Here is a 23,707-nt window from a genome sequence, read left to right as displayed (position 1 = left end):
CTGCAGATGGAATCAAGATTAAATGAACTTTTCGAGGCAGCTGCAGTTGTTATTGGCAACAAAGGAGCAGGGAAGGCTGGCAGCCTCTGTGTGGGGGTCTGCACCTTGGCACTGAATAGGGAGGGTTGTTTGCCCTGGATCCAGAGCTGAACCTCAGGCCTTCAACGAGCAATTGCCCCCCTTCCTATTTTTAAGTGAACCCCTGGCAAAAAAAAGAGCCGTGTGGATATGAAAGGCACCCAGAGTTGATGAATAAGTAGTTCAAGTCCCTTTTGCAGACAGAGGACACAGCCCTGGCTGGGGCAGAGGTCATGGGTTCACGACCTGGCTCTGACCTTTCAGGCTGTGGGGCTTTGCAGGCAGCTGCCAAGCCTGGGGCCCAGCCTCTCCCTGTGCTCTGACCCATAAGAACATGGAACACAGGTATTCTTCCTCTTTGAAGCCCTGGCCTGGCTCCTGACATGCAGAAATCATTTGATGAATAAATAGCTGCTACTGATAATAAACTCTCAAGGCTTCAGAACCTCCACCTGCCAGGACTGCTGGGAGGGAAAATTCAGGAGTCCCAAAACCTGCTCAGGGCTGGGTGGCTGCTTTATCATGAAGACATTCTCTGCAGCTCCCTATCTGTTCTAAACAAATTCCATGGCGTGAGCCACCTGTGGCTGCCTTCAAACAGGGGTGAGCTAGGCAACCCCCACTCGTGCAGCACCCACCTGCTGGTGTGGTTCCTGCTACCAAGAGTTCTACCCCCCACCCCAGCCTTGGAGGGCATAGACCAGGCGCAGATGGAACAGGTCAGTTTTATTTGGACTTTCAACTTGTTCAGAGAGCACGGGAGCCCCGCCTCCCCTCTCCAGTCCCCCTTCCTCATCTCCTGTCCCTGGAGGAACACTCAAGGTACAATGACATGTGTTTCTGGAGTCCTGGGCCCCATCCCCCCCACAACACACCTCTTCTCTCCCCTGCACTGAAGAGGAGGGGAGGGGTGTGAGGAGGGGGGGGAGCCTGGAAGAGTTGGATCAGAACGGTCGGCACATGCACTGACAGTAGCATCCACTGCCACCTGCCCGGGGCTGGGCCCTGGGAGTGGCCGGCAGTGGAGGGAGTTGGATTAATTGTGGGGCAGCAGGCTCTCATCGTCGGAAGTCCCCTCACCTCAGCCCTGGGGAGCTCCTGGCCTCCTGCTTACCCGTCCTTCTGAGGGTGTGACTCTGAGGTAGATTTCACAGCGGGGAGGGGATTGGGAGGGGATAGGTGTGGGAGGGGGTTAGCTCTTTTGAAGTTGATCCCACAGCATCCTGGGCCCATTCTCAGGTTCTGGCCTGGGAGGCAGGGACTGAGCCGTACTTGGGCTCTGGGGCACCTGCGGTGTCAGGGCTCGAGTGGGGTAGGGGTTGGGGGGAGCATCTGCCCAATCCGCACCTCAGGGCGAGGGGCTCCGGGGGCGGGCAGGGGCCTGGGAGCCTGGCACAGGCAGTTCACTGGCCCGAGGGTCATGGTGCAGGGTCCCCCAGCCCCAGGGCAGCCTTTCATAGGCTGGATCTGCCCAGTCCTCCAGGCAGGGTCCTCCCTCCTGTCCTTCCTCGCCCTCTCTATTTCCCAGGGTAGGCAGAGGGGGAGAACTGGGCTGGCCTGCTGGGAATGGCAAGAAACAAGATGTTCCCTTTTCTCTCCATAGGGGCCCATGCCACGAGCCTTGAGCTGGCCATGGCAAGGAGGAACGGGCATCATTGTGCAGGGCAGGCTCTGGGAGCCCACAGGGCGGCACTCCCTGGACAGAGCACAGCCTAGGAAAAACGAACATCTGGGGGGGGGGCTGGGGGAGCTCCTGGAGTCCTCTGACACCCTTCCCGTCTCCCAAGCACTAGATACCTTCTTGGATTCAACCCTGTTTGAGAACAGAAAGGCAGAGGGAGAGGTTCGGGAGGGGCACTCCCTTCCCCACCCCAGCCCAGATCCCCACCTCCCCCACAGAAGTCAGGGACTTAGGGGGAGCCTCGGCTGACCTCCTGGGAAGAGCCAGAGCTGAGTGGTGCCTGGGCCAGGGAAGATGGCACACACGTTGACTCGGTAGCTAGTGGAGGTATCTGGGGGTCACGAGGGGCAGGGGCCCCCCGTGAGATTCATGCAGCATTCAAAGTGAGTGAGTGTCTGGGGATAGCAGGAGAGGAACAGCCAGTGGTGGGGGAGGTGCCCTAGATCTTGCTGTTCTCCAGGTGGGAGTCAATGTGTTTGATGAGGGCATCATCCGGGTAGCCGACAGGGAAACCCAGCTGGCAGAGGGGGCAGCTGCGGATGTCAGAGCCCACTGTTTCCATCAGTAGCTGCGGGGAGAGAAGAGAGTCAATTATGGTCCCCAGCCACCCCCTCAACCCTGGCATTCCCCACTTCCCAACCTCCCTTTCCTGGGTCCCAAGGCTGCAGAATGTAGAAGAGGTCTGGGCATCCCCTCACCTCTCGCCACCTCAGCCTCCACTTCCCTGACCCTGGGCATAGGGCCCCCGGGAGGTGCATCTGAGTCACTGCTCAGCCGCCAGGGCATCCGCAGGGAGGAGGGAAGCCAAGACCAGGCCTGCCCCCAGAGTGACGAAGACACAACTCTGAGATAACACAAAGCAGTGGACAATCCCAAACAATGTACAACCCCAAAATAATTTTTCGTCTGGCTTTGGAATATATTTTGGTCCTTCCAGGTGACAAGGGGTGGCTCTGACATTCAGGAAACTCATTATTTTAGTGAAACGATGGAACCCTGAGACAGGGTTGTTTTCTAGCAGTGACTGAAAAGAGCTGAGCCCCAAGGAGGGAACTGGATAAGCAAGTCTTTCCCTGGGTCTGCCCAAGACCTGTGGTGGTCATTATGACCACCATCAACATAAGAGCAACACTTACTAGGAGCCAGGTGCTGTCTGGAATACTCTGGTGCCTCCCTCTTACAAACGCTCTAATGCTATTAGATAATTATTGCCCCCATTCTGCAGAGGAGAAAACTGAGGCCCAGAGAGGATAAGTAACTTATACAAGGTCCCAAGAGACCAGAATCAAAGCTAGGACTGTCACTCTGAAGACTACACCTACACCCCCACAGTGAACAGAAGTCTTCACGGTGCAGGCCCCCAATTCAAGCCAACAAAAGACCAACGGAGAGGGGTCTGAAGGGACCGTGCTCTCCCCATAAAAGCAAGCAGGGTGCGTTGAGGAGAGGAAGTCTTGTGAATGTTTTACTGTTGACACCCAGGAGGGGTGGGTTTCCAAAACGGAGGGTGGCGCTCTCCGTTCTCTATGTCAAGGTGTGGGGGTCCATGGCAGGCGAGGGTGCCCCCACTCACGTTGATGGACGGCCAGGACTGCGCGTGCTCGGCGTGGGCGTAGGCAGTGGCGGGCGACTCGGGGATGGGGAATCCGGCGCAGAAGGAGGCGCAGCGGATGGTGCCCGCCTCGGGGCTGGGCGGGCTGGTGGGCACGGCCCACTCCTCCTCTTCCGATGGCTGCTTCTCAAAGCGCAGTCGGATGCCCTCGAAGGCGCGCCGGGGGCTGAGGGGCCTGCCGGGGCCGTAGAGCTCGCCACCGTAGGCCCGGGGCTTGGGAAGCGTGGAAGCCTCGGCCTGCAGCCAGGGCGGGGAGGCGCTCGCGTAGGCCGCGCCCTCCGCCAGCTCCGAGTAGCTGCGCCGGCCCTGGAAGCCAGCCTTCACGTGGTGGCTGGGCGGCTTGGCGTAGCCCCGTTCGGCTAGCGTCCTCTCCCCCGGCGGTGGGGGCGGCGGGGGCCGGGGCTGCGGGGCTGGGCAGGTGGGGGGCGCCGGGGAGCGGCGCTGCGGGCTGGGGGACTGGCAGGGCGGCGGCACTGGGGAGCGGCGCTGAGGGACGGGCGACGGGCAGGAGGGCGAGGCCGGCGAACGGCGCTGCTGGGGTGAGGGGCACGGGGGTACGGGGGAGCGGCGCTGGGGGACAGGGGACTGGCTCGGGGGGCAAGGGGGCGCCGCTCGGGCAGGTGGGGATGGTGAAGGGCACTGGGGAGCCGGTGAGTGGCGCTGCGACAGCGGCGAGTGCCTCTGGCCTGGAAGAGAAAGCAGGATGGGGTAGAGGTGCCAGGGTGCTTGCGGAGAGAAGCCTTCAGAACCTGGTGAGCCAGGGGCTGACCAGGTGCCCAACGCCCACCCACCCACTCTCCTCCTAACGCCAGGGATAAAGGACCAGGTAATGGGGAAAGGAAGTCAAGGTGGCACCCTGGCTGAATGGTTGCCATAGCTACCCCCACCCCCTCCCAAGTCCATGTCCCAGCCTCCCCAGAACCTGCCCTGCGCCTGCTCACCTCCACTCCGGGCCTGCTCCTGCAACAGAGTCCTCAAGATCCTGCCCTGCAGGGAACTCAACTCCCGAAGACGGCCCAGCTCCTCTGTCAGCTCCGTGTAGGCTAGTGCCAAATTCACCCTGTGGGACATACCAGTCCCCCAGGGTCAGGGCTTGACCTTAGCCCACCCTGACCCTGAGGTCAGAGGGCAGGGAGTGGGGAAGAGGAAAAGGGAAGCGAATCTCCTGTCACAGCTGTGGAGGAAGAACTGGCTGCCCCTGCATCTGGCCCATCTCTGCTCCTCCCCCCAGGCTCGTCTAACTGGGGAAGTCCTCTTGCTGCTTGCAGATCTAACTCAAAGGTCCTCTCTTCCAGGCAGCCTCCCCTCTCATCCAAGAGAAACTTCCATAGAGCTAGGGCAGTGGTTCCGAGCCTCTGGGCAAGGGATGGGGCACACAGGGGAATCCAAGAGATCCCTGGATCCATATGTTCACCCCTTATTTTCTATGGACAGAACACTTCTTAATATAGGTGTAAATGTTTTTCTAATCTGTGCAAAAGCTGTGGTGATGAATAAAACACAGATTCATCAAAAAGCGTTACTGAATTTATAGTAGCTTTTGTCACTGTGAATTTTCTCAAAACAACGCATACTAAAAGCATAAGCACAATTGGTGTGTGGGAGTGGATCCATATAAAGCATCTTCACCTTTGAATAGGTTGGGCCACAGAGAGCCCCATTCCATAACTGAAGATGTGGCCTCCTGGCTTGGCAAAGGCACCAACTGAAAACCTTGAGCCCAAGCCTGTCCCCTGCTCGTGCCTCCACTTCAGAGCTGCCTCTGAGCTCTTTTCAGCCTGGTATTTTTCAGGATCTCCTTGCTGATAACTCCAGGAAGCCCCTTACACTGATCAAGTGCTGTGCACTGCACACCTCCGGGGGGCACCACTCACAGCCTTATCATAGACTGCCTTGTTCTAGAACTTTACGGGGAGTTCCTTTACTCTAGGAGTCTATCATTATATTCATATTGTCCAGGGCTTGGTACCCAGTCAACATTCAATAAGCAGATAACAAATTGAGCCTCTCAATCTACTTTTCTTTTTTCTTCCCTTTCTTCCTCCCCACTTCCTGCTCAGCTCTCCTAGGTACCCACTCTTGCAGCACTGGAACAGACTCTGAGTTTTGCAAGGGACCTCCCCACTTCCTTTTCCTTTCTCTTTAGGTCACTTTTAACCCGGAGCCACTGAGGGTTATCACTCTCAGCTCTGCCCCTCCTTCTTTCCCTCCCTGGCCTGCCCACCTCCAGGGAGCTACAGCTGACCTCACAGGAGGCTCTGCTGTGGCCTCTCTCTCTGTTCTTGCTGGGACCCCAGCCGTGGCTGGGACCTCCCTAAAACCAGGGATTTTGGTTACCTTAGATTTTCCTACCTCACCCACTCCAGAGGGGACTCCAGAGCTTTGTGGAAGTTGGGACCAGAGGGAAGTAGCAGGCAGAGGTTCAGTCACTCTGGATGACTTGACCCATGAGCTGCAGAACCCTGAGCAGGGCAAAGAGGTCAGGGAAGGGGGCTAGACTCCCCCAGACCTCAGAGCTCTGTCCCATCCCATGGTAATGATAGGTAAGAGAGGATGAGTGAGGGTGGAAGGAAGGGAAGGTAGGTGTGGGAGAAGGGTTTGAGAGTGAGTGCTTGTGCATGTTCCTGACCTGGGAGGAAAGGAGGCAAAGTCATAAATCAGGGCTTTAGAGGGCAGGAAAAACCGAGGGTGCCAGGACAGGTGGCAACTGCATTTCCTTGCTGTCTGCTCACTGGTGGGCTCTCTCTTACTAACCCTGGGGCAGAGCTGGCAGGTAGGGAGACGCAACTGCTTCTCACTCAGCAAGACTATTTTTAACCCATTTGGGCAAAAGCCAAATTATTGCTGACGGGCAGGGACTGTGGGGGACAAGCCCTCTTCACAGGGAGGGCGAGTTGTCCCTACCCCTCTGATAGTGGACAGGAATGGACAGGAGCAGGCAAGAAGGAGGAGTGCTTCTAGGAGTCCAGCTGGGGCCCTGCAGTCCTCACCCCCATATCCCAGCCTTTAGGTTTTCCAAGTCCTATCTTACCCACCCTCATCTCTAGGGCCCAGTATAAGAAATGGCATCTCCCCAGTCAGACTGGGAGATCCAGGAATGTCATCAAATGGGAACTCTCTGAGGGAAAACTCCTGCTTCCCCTTTCAGACTGAGGGCAATCGAGGACAGGAGCTGTGGCTCCCCCTTTGGACAGGAGGCTTTTGGAGGCAGGATCATGCTGTTCCCTCAGTGGTGGGTCTGGGAGGGGTCTCTGGGCAGGGCACAGATGGAGGGTTCTTCTCTGACCCAGCAGCCACAGCCTCCCTCTCCAAATACCTTCACAGCTGTATCTCAGGTGACAGATACAGGTCGTCGCCTTCACACACTGCCTTGGAGATCTCACCTGCCATACTCAGTTCCCGGGCCCTTATCTACCCTACTTGCATTCCTCCTCTTGTCAGGAGCTACTCCGATTTCCACCGCCCAGCTCCTGGCACCCTCCTCACAGTTAAACAGACAGGGCAGCAGAAAATGGAAGGAAGGAGCCCTCGCCCAGATTGCCTAGCTCCTCTCCTGGCTCTGACACAGGAAGGCCTGGGCCAGGTGGGTACTGTCCTCCCAGAACCCCAGAGAACACCACGAAGACCTCTGGGACAAGGCGATGGACAATACTGGCCTTCTTGATGCCCCATGGCCCTGTGGGACCTCCCCCTTCATCGGGCCACCTCTCTCTACCTCAAGGGGCATGGGCCTGGGCTGCTGAATATGCTAACAACTTGAATGACTCACATTAGAAAACACTGCCAGTTCAGTGGAAAAAAATCTCAACTTCACAACACAACTAAGAATTGCACATGTGCATCTAAATACACATTCTATTTCCTGGCTTCCTGACCCACACCTAAGGCACTATTTTCCATCACCATGACTGGGAAGGACGGGCCGGTGACTGACAGATGGTCGCATTCAGGGGAATGTGCTTAAATTATGGGGAAAAGTTCTGTCTGCATCTCTCGAAAAGAGCCACAGATGATTGTAGGAGCACTTACCAAAGGCCAGGCATTGTGCTAACAACGTAATCTTCACAACAAATCTACAATACTGACACTATATCTCCATTTCATAGAGTAAAAAACTGAGGCTGGGGACAGCAGAAGTGGCCTGAGAATTGCTGTTCTTGCCCTAGGAAGGGAGTGGAAGGTGCTTGACATACATGGAAGTGGAAGATCAGAGCAATTAAGAGCTTGTCTCAAGGACACTGAGTGGAAGATCAGAGCAATTAAGAGCTTGTCTCAAGGACACTGAGCCGTGGTGGCACAGAGCAGGGATTTGAACACACACTCTTGGCACCTCAGCCTACTGAGCTGGCACCTTCCAAGGAGCCAGAATGCAAATGGCAGAACTGGCAGGATGGAGGGCACCCTCAGCTATAGATCTTTCAACCATTCATTGACTTATCCTTTCATTCATCTTTTCCACGAATAATTCAGGGATCTCAAAACTCATCTGGTGCCTGTTCTGAAGCAAGGAAACAATAAGCTTAATTGTTCTTGATAAAGCAGCTGAGATCAGAAAGGTTAGAGACCTAAGTGTCCTCCTCTATAAAAGGCCTCTTTCTGCTCCCACCAGCTGAGAGTAACATCGGCTTCTGAGTGCAGTGTCTTCCCCAGGGAAGTTCACTGGTTGCCTCGTTCTGCACTGGAGCTGCAGTGAGATGCAGTGGGCCAGGAATTCATGATTAGAACTAGGGATGGGCCAGAGGTCAGGAGTAAAACTGGGACTGGGGTCAGAAATAGGAATGGGGTTGACAGACAGTTTGTCTGCAGTCAGGATTGTGATGCAATCTCCAGGATTGGAGATCAGGATTAGCGATGGGTTTAGAGTCAGGAATAGGATGAGAATTAGGGTTAGGACTGGGATCAGGATTAGAGCTAGTTTGTGGTCTGAATTGCAGTTCGATTCAGAATTGGGAGGAAAACAGGAAGCCAACATTCCCAGCCCACTCATCATTGCCTCTCCAGTGTCAGGGAATCTAGGGACCAAACTTTCTACCACTGACAGGCACAACCACTGTCAGTCTTCCCGCTCGACCCTCAGGGAGGGGACGACAGGCAACGGGCCGTGGAGGGGACTTGAGGTCGTGGGCCCGGGCAGAGGAGGAAGTTGCCTTGCAACAACTCAGTGCTCCCCTACTTCCTTTCAGGCACCTTGAGCCCCTTCACCCAATTCGACCAGCTCTGACTTGCGGTCCCTAGAGCCCAGTTTTGCCTGGCAGCCCCAGCCATGCTTCCAGCACAGCCAGATGTTCATCGCCTCTCTAGGGTCTCCCCAGATGCAGCTGAACCGAGCAGCTCACAGCGGGGCTGGGAACCAGAGTCCCCAGCTCGGTGGGGTGACTCTCCATCCCAGCTGGCCCAGGACGTCCTGGCTCACACTAGTTGTCCCAGCATGATTATTAATAGTGCTCCATTTCACTTTCAAAAGTGGCCCAGTTTGGTCAACAAATCATATGGTTGCCCCTCATATAGGGGCCTCATACCGTGAACCAGAGAAATGCCCCACAGAACTTGCTGGGCATTCTGCACATAAACTGATTACTTAACTTTTCTGCACCTCAGTTTGCTCAGCAGTAAAAGAGGGAAGATACTTACATCACATTTTGGGGGGAGAATTAAATGAGATTTTGTAGGTCTATTGGCTCGCATAGTATTTGACACGGATCAAAAAGTATGAGGGGAGTGCCTGGAAGGCAGGTGGAGAAAAGGGGAAACCAGTTGTGATAATTTTTTTGAGACACCAGCTCAATGACTTTGGTTTAAGAATGAGGGGTGGATGTGGAGTTTCCCATCTAGGGAGCGCGCATGGGTAAGAGCTGCTCTCTGCCTTCCCAGCAGGGCAAGGGTCAGAGACTGGGTTTCAAGAGCCCACTAATCCTTCAGACAAAAGTTAGATGGCTGTCCAGTGTACCCCCAACCTCAGAGCTCCTCCCCTCCCTTGGGGAGCTCCCAAGGCTACAAGTGCTCAGGGGTTAATCCTGTGAGCTCTGGGTGCCCTAGCTGAAGGAGATTTGAAAGAAAGGAAGTGAGGAGGGTGAGAACCGTGAAGGGGGAGGCCCTGGGCCCGCTGGTTCTGGGACAGGAGGCTAAGCTCAGGGCACACGGGGGTCTCTGACTTCCGTCCTGACCCACACTGCCCTTGACCTCCGTGCAGAGTTTCCATCCTCTCTCTCTGAGTTCACACTTCTCCCCCACCACTAACCGCAGCCCACGCAGAGGCTTGTGGGCGGAGAGAGGGGTGGGGGGCGGAAAAGGGCCCCTGAGCCCCCCATGTTGGGAAAAAAGAAAGGCCTACACTTTTCCCCTCGTCACCCATACTGAGTCCCCGTCCTCTCACTGGAGCCCCTCCTTGATGGCCCCTCATTCCTCTCACAGCCCCCTCTCCACAATTTCCCCTCCGCCCTGAGTACTGACCACACCTTCGAAAAGGCCCCACTCAGGAACCCTGAGCCTTTGAGCTGGGCCCATAGAGGGGGCCGTGGGCTCTGCATCGCCCCCCTCGGTTGGGACCCTCTAGGTGCTATCTCACCTCCCTGTTCATCCTTAGGAGCCGGGTGGGTTCCTCTTCTGGCTAACTCCCTCATCATTGCTCCTGGCCCCTGAGTGACCCCCAGTGCCTCTTCCTCTGGGGCAATCTGTCTCTAAGCACTGGCCACCAGGAGCTGGGCTGACCAAACACCAGAGGAGCCTTGCCCCAAGGTCAGAGCTGGAGGATGGTGGTCTGGTCTGGGCCCCCACTTTCAGAGGAACCCAGATGACCAGAGGTTGGGGTGGGTGGGTTGGGGAAACCTTGGGGTCGAGGCTGCCTTCTAGCCTTTCCCCCTGGGGCATGGGGAAGGAGACCTGGGGGGGGGTAATTATCAGAAGTAAGATCTGATTCCATGTAAGGGAGGGTATATCAACAGCCAGGACTCCCACAATGAAACTGGCTACCCGGGAGGAAGCGAGCTCCCCATCTCTGGAGGTGTCCAAGCTGAGGCTGAGTGAGAACCTTTCAGGGATGTAAAAGATTCCCACATAGGAATAGGCTGGACTCAGAAATTTCTTTGTCCTGTTCTTCAGCTTTCACATCCTCTGGTCCTCCTCATCCCATTTAAACCACTAGCTGTATTACCCTGCCTCTGAGCAAGGCACTTCGTGGATAGATCACGTGTAAAGTACCCATTAGCTTGGACAGTCAGGCTGCAGTACAAAGAGGAGGTGCTGGTGGGGGAAACGGAGCTGAGAGAAGATGACTGATGCCTCCTCAGGTGGGAAGACAGGGGAGGGAGCCTCAGAAAGCAGCCCATTACCAAAATGAGTTTATAAAAAAACTACGGGGGGTGTGAGGAGCTGGCAAGACTTCCTCTACCAATTAACTCGTCAAGTTGGGGCTGTTCAGAAACACCTAGCCTGAAAAAGAAAAAGCATGAAGCTGGGCAGGCAGGGCCTGGGTGGCTCTAGGTGCGAGATCCAGGATCCCTGAGCTGAGCCCAAATTGCAGGGAATAGGGAAAGAGTCGGGAGGTCACCTCTCTGGTAAGACTGGCTCAGGCCAGCCCTAAGTATAGCCCAGCTCCCCTGAGGCCAAAGGGACTGTGTGGGGTGGAGCCTTGGAGAGGAAAGGGAAAGGGGGCTCTTCTGGCTGGAGTAAGCGGCCTGGATAATACAACCTCCAAATTGCACCTTCGTGGGATGGGTTCTCTTTCACTCACTCACATATACCCCTGACCCCATGGGATTGGTCACCCCCTTTCTAGATGGCCTTCCCCAGACCAACATTACCTTCGTCTTACATCTTCCAACAATGATGGAGCCTGAGCCTATAATGGGAACCTGGGGTCCAGAGAAGTAAAGCCAAAAAGCAAAGCTACTCAGCCTATCAGGAAGGATCCCTGGGATTCAAAACCTGGAAGCTCCAATTCCAGCCTTACCAAAATAGTCTTCCCTCAGGGTCCATCGTCTGGGGGAGCCTTTGCTGCTAGTTTTATAAAAGAGGGTTGGACTCAGTGATCTGTAAACAGCCCTCCAGTATGACTTTTGGGGCAAAGCTAGGATTCTAGAACATGAATGTATACATGTACTTGTGCTAGTGTGTGTGTGTGTGTGTGTGTGTCTGTGTTCCGTTTCTGAACATATAAACTAGATGGGCTCTGAGCCCCAGCCAAAAGCTAGGGTGGACCCTCTCTACAGAGGGCCCCCAACAACCCCCCCCTACCAGCTAGCTGAGGGGTCCCACCCACCAGTCCCACAAACTGGGTTCTCACCCACCCAGCTATCACAGCTCCACCCAGGTCCTTACCCCAGGGAGGGGAGGGAGGCAATGGGTATCCCCAGTGGGCCACAAGCTGGGAGTAAGATGAAGATGAAGCTGCTGGGAGATAGGACCCCCAAGGTCTCATAGCCAGGTATCTGTGTGATGGAACATTAGTTCCTGCTCCTCTCTGGGCCTCAGCCTCCCCCTCCAGTGAAAGTAGGGAGTATGTCACACTTCACCTCAAGGACGGGGACTTAGCGGAAGAAGGTTGAGCTCTATTTCTCAGAAAGCGGGAGAGGATGATTTTGTGTGTGTATGTGAGAGGCATCAGGCTTCACCTCCACTCTTGCTGCCCATTGCTTCCCCAGGGGCCCCCACCAACAGGTTCCCCACCCACACAGCTCCCTTCTACCTCCTGCTGCCCCTCTTTCCTGGTAGGATTCCCAGGAGACACCCCAGAAGAGTACATTCAAATCTCCATCCCGCTTCTGTGTGAGCCCAAGGAAGCCCCTCTATTCTCTGGCCCTGAATCTTCTCTCTCTTGCAATAAGGAAGCAAAGTACAATAAATCCTGAAAGAGATGTCTCCTTCCCCCTGCCAGGGAGGGGAGAGTTAATCCAACTGGCTGGGTCTTATTACTGATATAGAAAATGGGGCTCCCCTGAGAGGCCCAAAAACTCACTGGGGGACACAGAACATAGCAGCAAACCAGCCAAGTAAATATCTCTGATCCCTAGAAAAGAGATAGGGTCATGTTTCAAATGGAACTTCCCAGAACCTGAACACTCTCAGAACCTCACCTCCTTTCTACACAGGTTGCAGAGGCACACAGCAACACAGATACCACACTCCTGAGAGCTGAGAAGAGAGGTCACCGAAACAACGCAGAGGAAGGAAAAGAGAACTCAAGGGCATACCTGGGATAACCCACCCCTGAGGTGTGGAGGTTAAGAGGAAGAGGGATTGCAGAAAAGACTTACTGATCATCCCCAATTCTTTTCACCCAGGCCATGTCCCGCTCCGACTGGTTGGAGGCCATATCCTAAGAGTGAAGATTGAGAGGTCAGACCTCAAGCTCCCCCTCACCTGGATCCCTATTCTCTACCATTCCCAGGCCCAGCGTGTATTTGTTGAGGAATGGACAGTCCTGCACAGAGGCAGAAAGTTTGGCCAAATGACTTCTGAAGGTTGTTTGCCATAGCCTCCAGGCTTTTGCCGTGCTCCAGGAGTATCAGAGCTACTTCTTGGGATCCGGCACCCCCCTGCCATTTACCTGGGCCTGAGTTTCCTGCAGCTGCTTCAGCTCCCCCTGTAGCCGTTCACACTCCGCCTGGAGCTGCTCTTCCCGAAGCTGAGCCCCCCGAGCCTCCCCCTGGGCAGCCTCCAGAGCCTCTTCCAGCCGCTGCCGCTCCAGCTCACTCATGCTTGGCGTGGGGCCTGGCCAGCCTGCTCCCAGGGAAGAGGATATGTCAATCTGGGCTCCACTGCTGGGCATCCCCTGCCACCTCCCAGAACAGCCCAAAGTGAAACTGGTAGGGACTATAACAGGAGGCATCTGAGAGAGAGCCAGAAGAACAGATACTCAGGGATGAGAGATACCTTTACAGATGAAGGAGGATGGACTGAGATACATTTTCTAATCTTACTGGAAGCCAGAAAAGGTAAGATAGCTCTTGAAGGCTTCCCTGGCCAGACTCAAGTCTTCCAGCATCCTTAGGAGCCTCCTAATGCCTACCTAGGACAGGCGGGGGACGCTGGGTGGGAACGCCCTCTGCAGGCACAAGGAGAAACTGCACCGGGGTAGCCAAGGATTGGTCAGGAATACAGGTGTTAGAAGAGAGATGTCAGGTGGGAGAAATTAGGGGAATGGTGGATGAGAAGAGGGATCAATTGATAAAGAGGAATGAAGTGATTATGGGAGAAATTGAAGCTATTAGAATGGGATGTGGAGTATGAATAAGAGAAGCTGGAGGTGTCTAGTGTTGAAATGGGAGTTGGTCTGGGGACTTGGGGGTGGGGTAATTAGGGGTCACTGAGATCTCACCGTGAGTCAGGCTGGATCCCCCTCTCAGTGCCAGGTAGTGCAGGTCCAGATCAGTACAGGGTGGGGCGGGGGCAGGCGGGGGGCTCAGGCTGGGGAAGGCTGCGTCCCGTAGGCCTTGTTGCTGCCGCAGTTGCTGCTCCAAACCACAGATCTGCCGCAGGTGTGTTTCCACCAGGGCCCGCTGGAGGGGCGACAGAGAGATTAGGGTCTGTACAGGACCAGGGCACCCCAAACCCAGGACTTCCCCATGCCTGCATAGTCACCACTTCCCAAACAAGAGCAGAGAACCCCAGGTCATACACCCCAACCCCACTCTCCAGTGGCCATGAGGGTGGTCTCCTCTCCCAGCAAGCACAATGCAGAAGATGTTTCTGGTTGTCACCCCTTGCAAGGTAAAGGGTAATGCCTCTTTCCTGTCATTAATGCATAGGTACACTTATAAGAATACTCAGCCCCCTGTCCAGACACTGCCACCCCCTCGGAGCAATGAAAGGTCAGAAACATAATAATTTACATTTGAATATTGGGACTTAATCACTCTGGGCTTCATCTACCTTATCTACAAAAAGGGGATAAGATGTCACACCTACCTCTTAGGGTTGTTATGAGAATTAAAATGAGTTAATATATGGAAAGAAATGAGAATGGTGCCTGGCACAAATTAAGTGTCATATAAGGGTTAACTATTATTAAGGCAAATGCTCAGTCTGTCTCCAGTAGCTCAGTGAGGTTGTTATTAATCACCCCATTTTTCAGAGGAGGGAATGGAGACTAAGTGACTTGACCAAGGTCACAGTTAGGAGCTGGCAGAGACCATTGTCCCATGATTCTAACACCTGCTCACATGCTCATATGCACAGCCATACCTCAACTCAGAATCACACACATGCCAAGACCCAAGCCATCCATCACTGACACACCCCTGGTCTCCTCCACCCTCACCACGCAGTCCTACAGGCAGAGGGACAACCCAGGGTGAGACAAAAACAAAGACATAGTGCCCCCCAGGGTCACTCATAAAGCCTGGATGCCACACACACTGTCGTATCCTGCACTGCATGGCTGAGATGTACACAGAGTCCCCCAACAGCCTGGATGACACAAATACATTCTCACTTGCCAGACCAAAAGGTACTCACAGATACACAGGAACACAAGTGGGTGCATACCACAAGCACACATGCACATGGGGTTGCACATAATCCCTCAAAGGGTTGAAATGCTCATGCACAACTACATACAAACACACACTTACACACACAATCAAGTACACACCCTCAAGTGCCCCCAGTCCTCTGGGCCTCACCATTTCCCCCAGCTCTGTCTCCAGTTCACTCTTCTCCACACAGAGCTTCTCATAAGCCTGGATCATCTCCCCAAGCTGCTCTTCTTGCTCCTTATTCTTCTGTAACTGGATAGGGCCCAGCAGGGGGTGGGGTGCACACCACAGAGTCAGCCTATCCTTGACCCGGGGGCTGTGGTGGTCCCCATGACCCCTCCCCAACACCCAGCACCCTATATGGGAGGAACAGGTTCTAGTTGCAGTAGGTTCTAGGGAGGGCTGTGGCCATAGCCAACCAAGGGGGAGAAGGCCACAGGATGTGGGAGGGGTATCAGAGACAGATTGGAGCAAGGAGCTCAGGGAACTTGGGACAGGGCAGGGAGGGCTCACCTCATGCTGGAACTGGTTGAGCCGTTGCTGTAGACTGACCTTCTCCACCTCCAGCAGGGAGCCATCCTTGATTTCGTACAGAGAGAAGCCCTGCTCCTCTCCAAAGTCATTGATCAGCGGGTACTGTAGACAGGGCAGGGCCCTGAGAAGGGCAGGTGTCCCCTGCCCAGGCCTCAGCTGCACAGTGCCCCCACCCCATTCCTGCCTCAGTGTCCTTACCTCTCCCTCTCTGGTGGGATCCTATACATCCCAATTCCCATCTGCCTGTAGGCTTATTATACTAACCAGATCCTTTTTGGTTCCAAAGTCTGGCCATTCCAAAACAGGTCCCTCCTGATCCCTTCCTGATAGGTTGTTGGCTTCTCTGGAGTTGCCATCCATAGCAGCCACATCTCTCATGGGAGACCCTCACGTTACCAAAGGTCTGGTTCTGGCCCCTCTTTGGGATGCCTGGAATCTCTGTGGATCCCTAGTTCCTGCCACCCTCACGTGTGTGCACACATGCACGCAGACACACACAAGCAGACCCCTCCTCTCCAGGTTCTGACCTTGATCTCATAGACTTTCAGGCGGCGACGGAGGGTGGCGTTCTCCCTCTCTAGGCCTCCCAGCCGCTCCTTGATGTCTCCGTAGGCCGTGATGAGAGCAAAGTGGGAGGCGGAGCACATGTCCCCACCCAGCGAGGGGTCTCCAGGGCCATCCAGCCATACCTCACCATGCCCCAAAGCCTCCTGGGTCAGGATGCTTATGTCGTCCTCAAACATGGACTCCATGGCAAGGGCCTGGGCCACGGCCCACACAGGGCCTCCTGGAGAGCAGGAGCAACCATGGGGAGGACCGCCTGGCACTTGTCCTGATACCCCTCTTCCTCATCCCAAGGTTCCTGGGGCCAGCTGTGATGAAGCCTTGAAGCGCCCTGCCCACTGGTTGCTCAATGGGAGACCCCCACAGTTCGTTCCCAGATTACTAAGCCCAAATTTCTCTGCTACCTATTACCTTTTGGGGAAAGGCCTGGGACCTCCTGAAAACTGTCGGGGAAGGGGAACTGGCAAGTAGGGACAAGTAAGCCGGGCCTGCAGCAGGGAGCGGCTCCTTCCGGAGCCCAGGAGACCTGTGTTGTGGGGAGAGCTGCCTTCCCCAAGTCAGGGCTGGAATGCAGTCTGCCCTTGCATTCCCCTCAGCCCTGTCTCTGTCCAGGGTCCCAAGGCCTCACTTTCCCAAATACCTCTCGGGCAAACTTCTCATCCCAGGCCCCTAGCCCCCTGGTTTCTCCCCAGGGCAGGCCTGGTGCTTCTCCAATGGGCAGCCTCAGCACAGTCAGCACATCCTCTGGTGCGGCCCCCGCCCAACTTCCCAGTTTCCTCCCACTGGGTTCCAGAGTTCAGGAAAAGGAAGTGCCTCCCCCACTCTCACAGGAGCTATGGCAACCTTCCAGGCTCTCCTCACCCCTGACCTGGGACCTACAGGATGTCCGAGGCTGAATGTCAGAAGGAATGAGAGGTGGGGAGGGGGCTCTGGGAGAGGGCCAGGGAGGGGCTTAGGTGAAGAGCAACAGAGAATTCCCAAGTCTGTCCCTGTGTGCCTGCATGCAGGGAAATGGGGAGCCCTGAGTCATTTCTCAGGGCTCCCAAAAGAGTAGGCGAGGGTGTATGTGTGTGTGTACTTCTCTGGGCCCTGTTTATGAATGTGTGTCTGTGGCTGGCATGTGTAGGGGGAGTGTGTCTGTGAATGAGTGTAGGTGTGTCACAGTCACTGCCTCAATGAGTGCCTTTGCAGGCTGAGGAGGTGGGGGATGGGAGTTGGGGAAGTAGCCCATAGGGTGTGTGTGTATGTGTGTGTGTGCGTGTGTGCACGCGTGCGTGAGCATGTGTGAAGGGGGGGCACGTTCGGGGCCGTGTGTCACGTGAGGCACTATGGGAATGTCCGAAGTGTGTGCGCGCACGCCCCAGCGTGTGTGCGTGTAGGAGAAGAGGTTGAGCGATGAGGTGGGAGTTGAGGCAGTGGGGACCCCAGCTCCCACAGCTGGGCTGCAGGAGCCTGGGGTGAGATGGGCTCAGGCGCAGGTCCCAGCTTCATCTAAGTGCCAGAGAAACGCGTGTGACTGGGTCTGAGTAAAGAGTGTGTGCGCGCGCGTGTTTGTAGGGCTGGCCCCACCTTTAACCCTTTTCTTCCCATGTCCATCCCCTCCCCCCAACTCCCCTCGCCCAGCGCTCACCAAACACATACACCCCGTAGGTCCCCTGCCCGCCACCTAGGGCCCAACCCCACTGGGGGGCTCCGTCCCCTGGGCCACCCTGACGAATGTCTCCGCCTTCCGCATCCCCCCCCCCCCCCCCCGCCCAGCGGCCCCGGCTGAGGGCAATGGAGGGCGATGCGGAGCAGGGGCCTCAGTCAGCCCCGGGCCCCTCCTGCGGCCCCTTTAAGAAGCGCCCTTTAAACCCCTTTAGCGCGGCCGACAGAAATTGTCGCCCCTCCCCTCTCCAGGGCTGAAACCACGCAGCCCCCTCCCCACTGCGGGCAGTAGCCCGGACCCCTCGTCCTCCCTCCTCAGGCCGGAGGAAGGGGCTCCGGAAGCCCTGCGGCCTGAGGAACGGCGGAGCAGAGGAAAAGAAGGGAGTGCGGCCGGCCGACGCCCGACCCTTCCCCTCCGAGTCATCCTGTGCAACTGCTAGTCAGTCTCCCGCCCCTTTCCTGCCCACCCCGCGACCCCCGGGGACTGAGCCCCAGGGGCTGCTTCCTTACCCCCACCCTAGCCCCAGCCGGGAACTCACAGCTGCTGCCGGTTCCTGCTTGTAATCGCAGCTTCCCCCCTCCGGCTGCTCCCTCCCCAGACGGGCACCGGTACCCCCACCCCCCTGGCACCGCGATCTGCAACTCGCCCTGTCGCCGCCGCCGGGTCTCTCCCCACCCCCCACCCCTCCCCCAAACCCCCTCCCTCCCTCCCTCCCTCCCGCCCCGCTCCTCCTCCGCCGCCACCGCCTCCTCCTCCCCGGCTGCTCCGGCTTTCTCCTGCTCGGAAAGCGCCTCGGACCCCGCCGCTGCCACCACCACGTGGCGAGAGACTGCTGGCCCCCGCGGCTGCGGCCGGACCTGGCAGCGCGCCCGGCGCCCACCCGGCTCCCAGCTGCGCGCGGGAGCCGGCGCTCGGTGCCCCCTCCCCTTCGCCTCCCCAACGCAGTGTGGCGTGGTGTGGTGTGTTGAGAGGCTTGTGCGGACAGTGCAGATCTCAGCTGGTGCTTCGGTTTTTTTGTGTGGGGGCTGTATATTTTGGGGGGAAGTGGGGGCTGTTTGGATTTTTTTGGTCTCTGTTGGTATTTTGTGAAGGAAGATATTAGATCTCATCATTGCTCGTGGGGGAGAGGGCATTGCTCTCTGATAAACACACTGAAAGTCGGAGGTATTAGAGTTGAGTGAATAACTTCTTCGAAAGTGAGAGTGAATTAAAGAGGTCAGAGGTTCATTTAGGAAAGCAGAACCCCCCCCCCCCACACACATACACATCCCCTCCCTCAACAAACAGAAGCACCTCAGGCCAGTGAAATGAAGAAAAACAGATTTCACCCTTTCCACAAGGATTATTTGAGCACCTGCCAAGCTATGCTGGGTGAGAAAAGCATGTTTTTGCCCACTGACCGGGCAACCTCATGGGGAAGAAGGGGAATCAGAAGTAAAGTTGTCTATGAGGCCTCAGGTGTTCTGGTCAGCCTGGCTGCAAGCAGGGAATGGCCAAGTGAAACTGAAGTACTCTGACTAAAAAGCATTTTCAAAGGAGAGACAGATGGACAGAGAAACAGATCCTGAGACCCTGGATACGCTGGGGAATGGACTTCTAGTAGGCTCAGCATTTAGCTGGGAAGCCGCCCCCAAATTGGTGGAGCAATGGTGGTGGTGGTGGTTTGTGTGCCTGGGAACCTGAGCCTACCAGAAAGGCTCCTGGGAGATTGAATCTGGGAGGGGGAGGAGGAAAGAAAAGGTTTCCTGTTCTTTGTAGAGCAGCAGTAGCTGCTGCCATATTCCCCTGCTTTGCAAAGATTGGGCTGAGGGGTAAGCTCCTTCCAGGGGTCAGCAGGAACTCTGGAACCTTTCTCTTCAAAGACAGGCATTCTCAACGGCTTCCTTCCTCTTCCTCCTGCTGGGTTCCCTTTCAGTCTTCCCTGCTAGTACCAGCTCCCTTTTATAGTCCAGAACATAGTTAAATAGGGACTAGCCACTTGCTCTCTGGATATGAAGGCAACAGAGCTGGGATGTCGGTTCATCCTACTGATCACAAGGGCTGGGCCTGGTCACCTTCTTTACTACTCCAGAAATTCTCTTTTGAAGCAGAGCCCAGGCTAAGGATTGGTGGCAGGCAAGAAGGTGTGGAACTTTGGGCCCTCGATGAGCATGGGCTTGGCCATAAACTGGGTCTGTGAAAAGGACTGGTGGAAGCCACGTTCAAAATAGCAAGCCCTCCCTAAACTGGAAAGGGTAAAGGGTCCAGGTACTTTTTAAGCGCACATTCTGTGGGATGAATTGTCAGCCCCTCTGTTGCTGGGATGCCAAGGAGGCATAATTGAGTCAATTTGCAGGAGCGGGGCCAACTGGTTCTGGGTTGTAGGTGCCAAAAACCTGACAGAGATTAGTTCACCTCTCTTCCATCTGAGAAAGCTGGAGATTGGACTGAGTTCTTCTAAGAACCCATGATATTAGCAGAGTTCACTGTGGTGGAGACAAAAAAAGGTAAAAACTAGGAGTATGGTAAATGGGGATGGGAGATAGGAACTAAGGAAGGAGAAGAAAAGAATGTAGGTGGGCAAGCTGGTCGGTACAAGTTAAACATTTTTCAATGGCACTTACAGGCATGGTGAGCGAGGACCTGCCTCTGGTAGTTACTGTTAGGAAAGACAGCACCAGTGCAGGGCCAGAGTTGCCCCTGTGTGTGTTTCCTCCTTGGAAACCATCAGGGAGAGACTGTCTCCTACTCCCAGGACTCTTGTTCTGGAGAAAGATTTTGTCTTTCCTGTCCTGTTCTTGCCTGAAAAGAGTAGCAGGAGGTGGCATTAGCAGCCAGTAAAGAGACTAAATCAAAAGAAAACCCAGATGACTCAAATAGGATCAGGCAGGCAGGAAAACTGAGTAGACACCTGTGACAACCTAGAATCTGGGTGCCACCTTAGCCCTCCAATTGCTGACCTTAGAACCACCCTGGGACTCTAACTACAGCTGCTGATCTTCATCAGATCAGAGGTTATAGTGGTAGTGAAAAGCCTCATTCCTTCACCAAGTCTTCAAATTCCCATAGAGGTAATGCACATCCTCTAATAGAATTAGCAGAGCTTGGGGTGGTGATCGAGTGTGTTCGTTTTGTTGTAACTCTTGACTGAAAATAGAAACATTACCTGTGCTTCAATTTCTCCACAACTATGTTAATTTTTGCCATCTCCCCAACAGAATGAAACATGATATTATTGAATATTTATTATGTATTATCCACTAGAATGTGAGTGCCATAGGAGGATTTTAATTCACTGCTATATCCCCAGCCCCTTGAACAGTGCCTGCCACATAGTAAGTAGTAGTAGACTACTTGAGTGTGCTAAGCACTGTGCTAAGAGCTTTATCTTCATTATCTTTCACTGGGATTCCTATTTTACAGATGAGAAAACAAGAGGGTCAGAAAACTTGAATTTGCCCAAGGTCATCCTCAAAATAAGGCAAAATATTTTAAAGGGCAGTGCTTCTTGTTATGGAGAACTTATTCACACAGAGCCATTTCTTAATTCTCTTTCCTTCAGGTTGGTGACAGGATGCCCCTCTGCACTAAACAGCCAGAGTTCAGGTCAGGTGCCAAAGCTGAGACATAATTTCCCTTCAGACAAGAAGGTACGTTTCAAACAGAAGACAGCTCAGTTCAGGAACCTGTGGCCACAAGCACCTGGAAATGGGAACAGTGCAGGCTTCCAGGCTCCTGCAAGATCAGCTGACAAAGCCAGGGTAATTCAGATGTGGAGTTGACTCAGCGGCATTATGGCCTTTCTGGCCAGCAGGCACCAACATCCATCCCTCTCCCAGCCCTGGTTCCCCAAAGCTTCTAGCTTAGAGGGAAAGGGTAGCAGAAGCAGGAGATGGCTCAAACTCCAATTAGGAGGAAAGCTGACCTTAGAGGAAAACAGTCACTCCCTCATCTCCCAGAATTAAGAGTTTGGCAGTTGCTGAACGGTTAATAATGGATCCTCATTATAGAAATAAAACAAAATGATTTTGTCAAATGCTTCCATCCAGGGTTTTCCCTGATTGTTAACCATAAGCTCAAAGCTCAGGTTGGGCTTATTTCCTCACCCTCTAACCCACCTGCCTACAACACTGGTATGCAATGTAGGGCGTGGTTACAAACACAGCCTGTAGGATCAGAACTGTTTGCTAGTCTGTGGCTTTGGGCAAGTTTTCTAGCCCCTCTGTTTTGGTTTTCTCATCTGGAAAATGGAATTAAAATGGTGCTTTAGTTAGTGTCAATGAGAAATACACTCATGAAAGGCCTGGAGTAAGTGCATAAAATGCATGACATTTAAATTATGACTATTGACTAAAACTGTTCTCATGCTTCCACTTAACCTCTAAGGTTAACAGAAGTAAGCTTGTAGTCATCCAGCAAATAAGAAGAGGTAAAGCTAGAAGCCCAAGTCTCCTGAGGCCCTACCATTCCCAGGTTTCTGGATGCTCTGCCCTTCAAAGGGTAAGTGATGCCGTCACAGAAACTCCTTGAATGATGTGCCATTAGTTAAAAATATACTTACTGAAGGTCTTTGTCAGGCACTGGTGGCTGGGGTTACAGCAATAGGCAAGACAACAAAGCCCTCTGCATTAGGTAGCTTACATTTTTTTACTTGTTACCTACAAGTAGGTAAAGAAATTTAAAACACTTCTAGATAGTGCTGTGAAAGAAGCGGATGGCCTACTTTAAGCATGCATGACATAGACCTTCATTTTGTACACTAAGGGGAAGACAGCATTTATCCAGGGTAAATATGTGAAAAACCCAGGTTTTGATATCTGCTGGATTTGAATTCTGGCTCCACATGGCCCTGATTTTTTAAGCCAATCTTTCTGCCTCTCCTTCGTTAGTAAAATGGGAATAGTGGCTGTTAAGGTTGTTGTGAGAATAAAGATACAGGAAAAGTTCTCCTCAGTGCTTACTATTTTTCACTTTAGGTAGGTCAATCTCAGACCCTTGATGAACCATGTGGGCTTGTAACCTTGCACTATATGTTCTTTTTGTGCTTTTGGGTGAGGGGTGGGATATGGCAACGAAGTTTCCTGGAGAACAGGTGAAAAGGAAAAAAATATTGGGGAGCATATCCCTCACTGCCATTTCATAATGAATTGATATCACTCTCTCCTCTAAGTACATCTCCAATGGAGAAATGTTCTTGGTTGATTGTGGTCACTCAGGATTTAATGCCTCTTGCAAATAAGAAATGCAGGTTACTCTCTATAATCCAGTATTCTCCAAACTTGGGTACAGAAATAAAATATTAGAACTCCTATTTATAATTTTTCAAATGATCACTTTTTAATTTCTACTGTGTTTTATGATTACACAATATATGGGGACAACAGTGTAGTGTATAATTTATAAACACATGGGGGTATACATCATCAAAAACTTATTGATACTGGTGTGCAATCAGAAAAAGTGAAAGGCCACATGGAGGCCAAAGTAGGAAAACTAAGATCAGCCCTCATTTTGCTTGGCCCACATAAACTAAGAAAGTGCCTATTTCCACAAAGTAGCCTGCAGGTGCCATAATATGCTGCAGGGTGAAGGAAGGGACCATTTCTCCAAACAAGTGTGCTTTCCAGGTTGCTGGGAATGGGGGACAGAAGGGGTAGAAGTAGAACTGAAAGATACTGTAACCTAAAGAAAAAGCCAACCTTTGGAAAAACCATTAAACAGATCAGATCGTAAGCCCTAAAAATATACCCAAGAAAGGACAACCTCTAGTACTGCTTCAGTCAAAGTACAAGCTAGAAATCCCCTCCCCTGTACTTTTCCACTACTTCCTTTGTAGGGAATGTTTTTCTTATTTTGTATTACACTATGTATATAGTCCATTTTTAAGACAAATGTACCCTTCTCCCCCACTCATACACACATCACCACGCTCTCCAGCTTCTTTCAAACCATTCATTTCACCTCCAAGGTGACACCATCTGTAATCAAAAATGAAGCAGCAAAATGTTGAAAATAAAAATAAAGCGGACTTTATTTAGAAGATAAAGGTGGTGATATCAGTTTTGGTTAATAAAGTTGGGCTCAAAGTGTTTTAACAGGTCTTTAATGCCATCACAGACTGGCATGCCAAGAGCATT

The 23,707-nt window shown here is 53.6% G+C and overlaps 1 protein-coding gene across 5 annotated transcripts; it reads right to left on the bottom strand.

Moving 5' to 3' along the window:
• Positions 1 to 722: 722 nt before the first annotated feature.
• Positions 723 to 23,468, bottom strand: TBKBP1 (TBK1 binding protein 1). 5 transcript variants are annotated; one of them, XM_077164613.1, is made up of 10 exons: positions 18,130 to 18,268; positions 15,907 to 16,166; positions 15,359 to 15,481; positions 14,993 to 15,091; positions 13,687 to 13,867; positions 12,916 to 13,088; positions 12,623 to 12,684; positions 4,313 to 4,431; positions 3,333 to 4,057; positions 723 to 2,327 (listed from the first exon to the last, which is right to left on the bottom strand). In XM_077164613.1, exons 2-10 carry the CDS (start codon positions 16,129 to 16,131, stop codon positions 2,199 to 2,201), a joined length of 1,836 nt encoding a protein of 611 aa, XP_077020728.1. In that variant the 5' UTR covers positions 16,132 to 16,166; positions 18,130 to 18,268; the 3' UTR covers positions 723 to 2,198. The 5 variants fall into 5 exon arrangements, 4 of the variants coding, with proteins under 4 accessions (XP_077020728.1, XP_077020727.1, XP_077020725.1 ...); XR_013177569.1 differs by lacking the exon at positions 18,130 to 18,268 and having other exon boundaries at positions 724 to 1,891; positions 2,010 to 2,327; positions 14,993 to 15,097; positions 15,907 to 16,184; XM_077164612.1 differs by lacking the exon at positions 18,130 to 18,268 and adding an exon at positions 20,195 to 23,468 and having other exon boundaries at positions 726 to 2,327; positions 14,993 to 15,097.
• Between the last annotated feature and the right edge of the window lie 239 nt (positions 23,469 to 23,707).

The sequence above is a fragment of the Tamandua tetradactyla genome, chromosome 6, assembly GCF_023851605.1.
Source record: "Tamandua tetradactyla isolate mTamTet1 chromosome 6, mTamTet1.pri, whole genome shotgun sequence".
In the NCBI taxonomy this organism is placed as follows: domain Eukaryota; kingdom Metazoa; phylum Chordata; class Mammalia; order Pilosa; family Myrmecophagidae; genus Tamandua; species Tamandua tetradactyla.
This window is presented reverse-complemented; position numbering and strand designations above follow the sequence as displayed.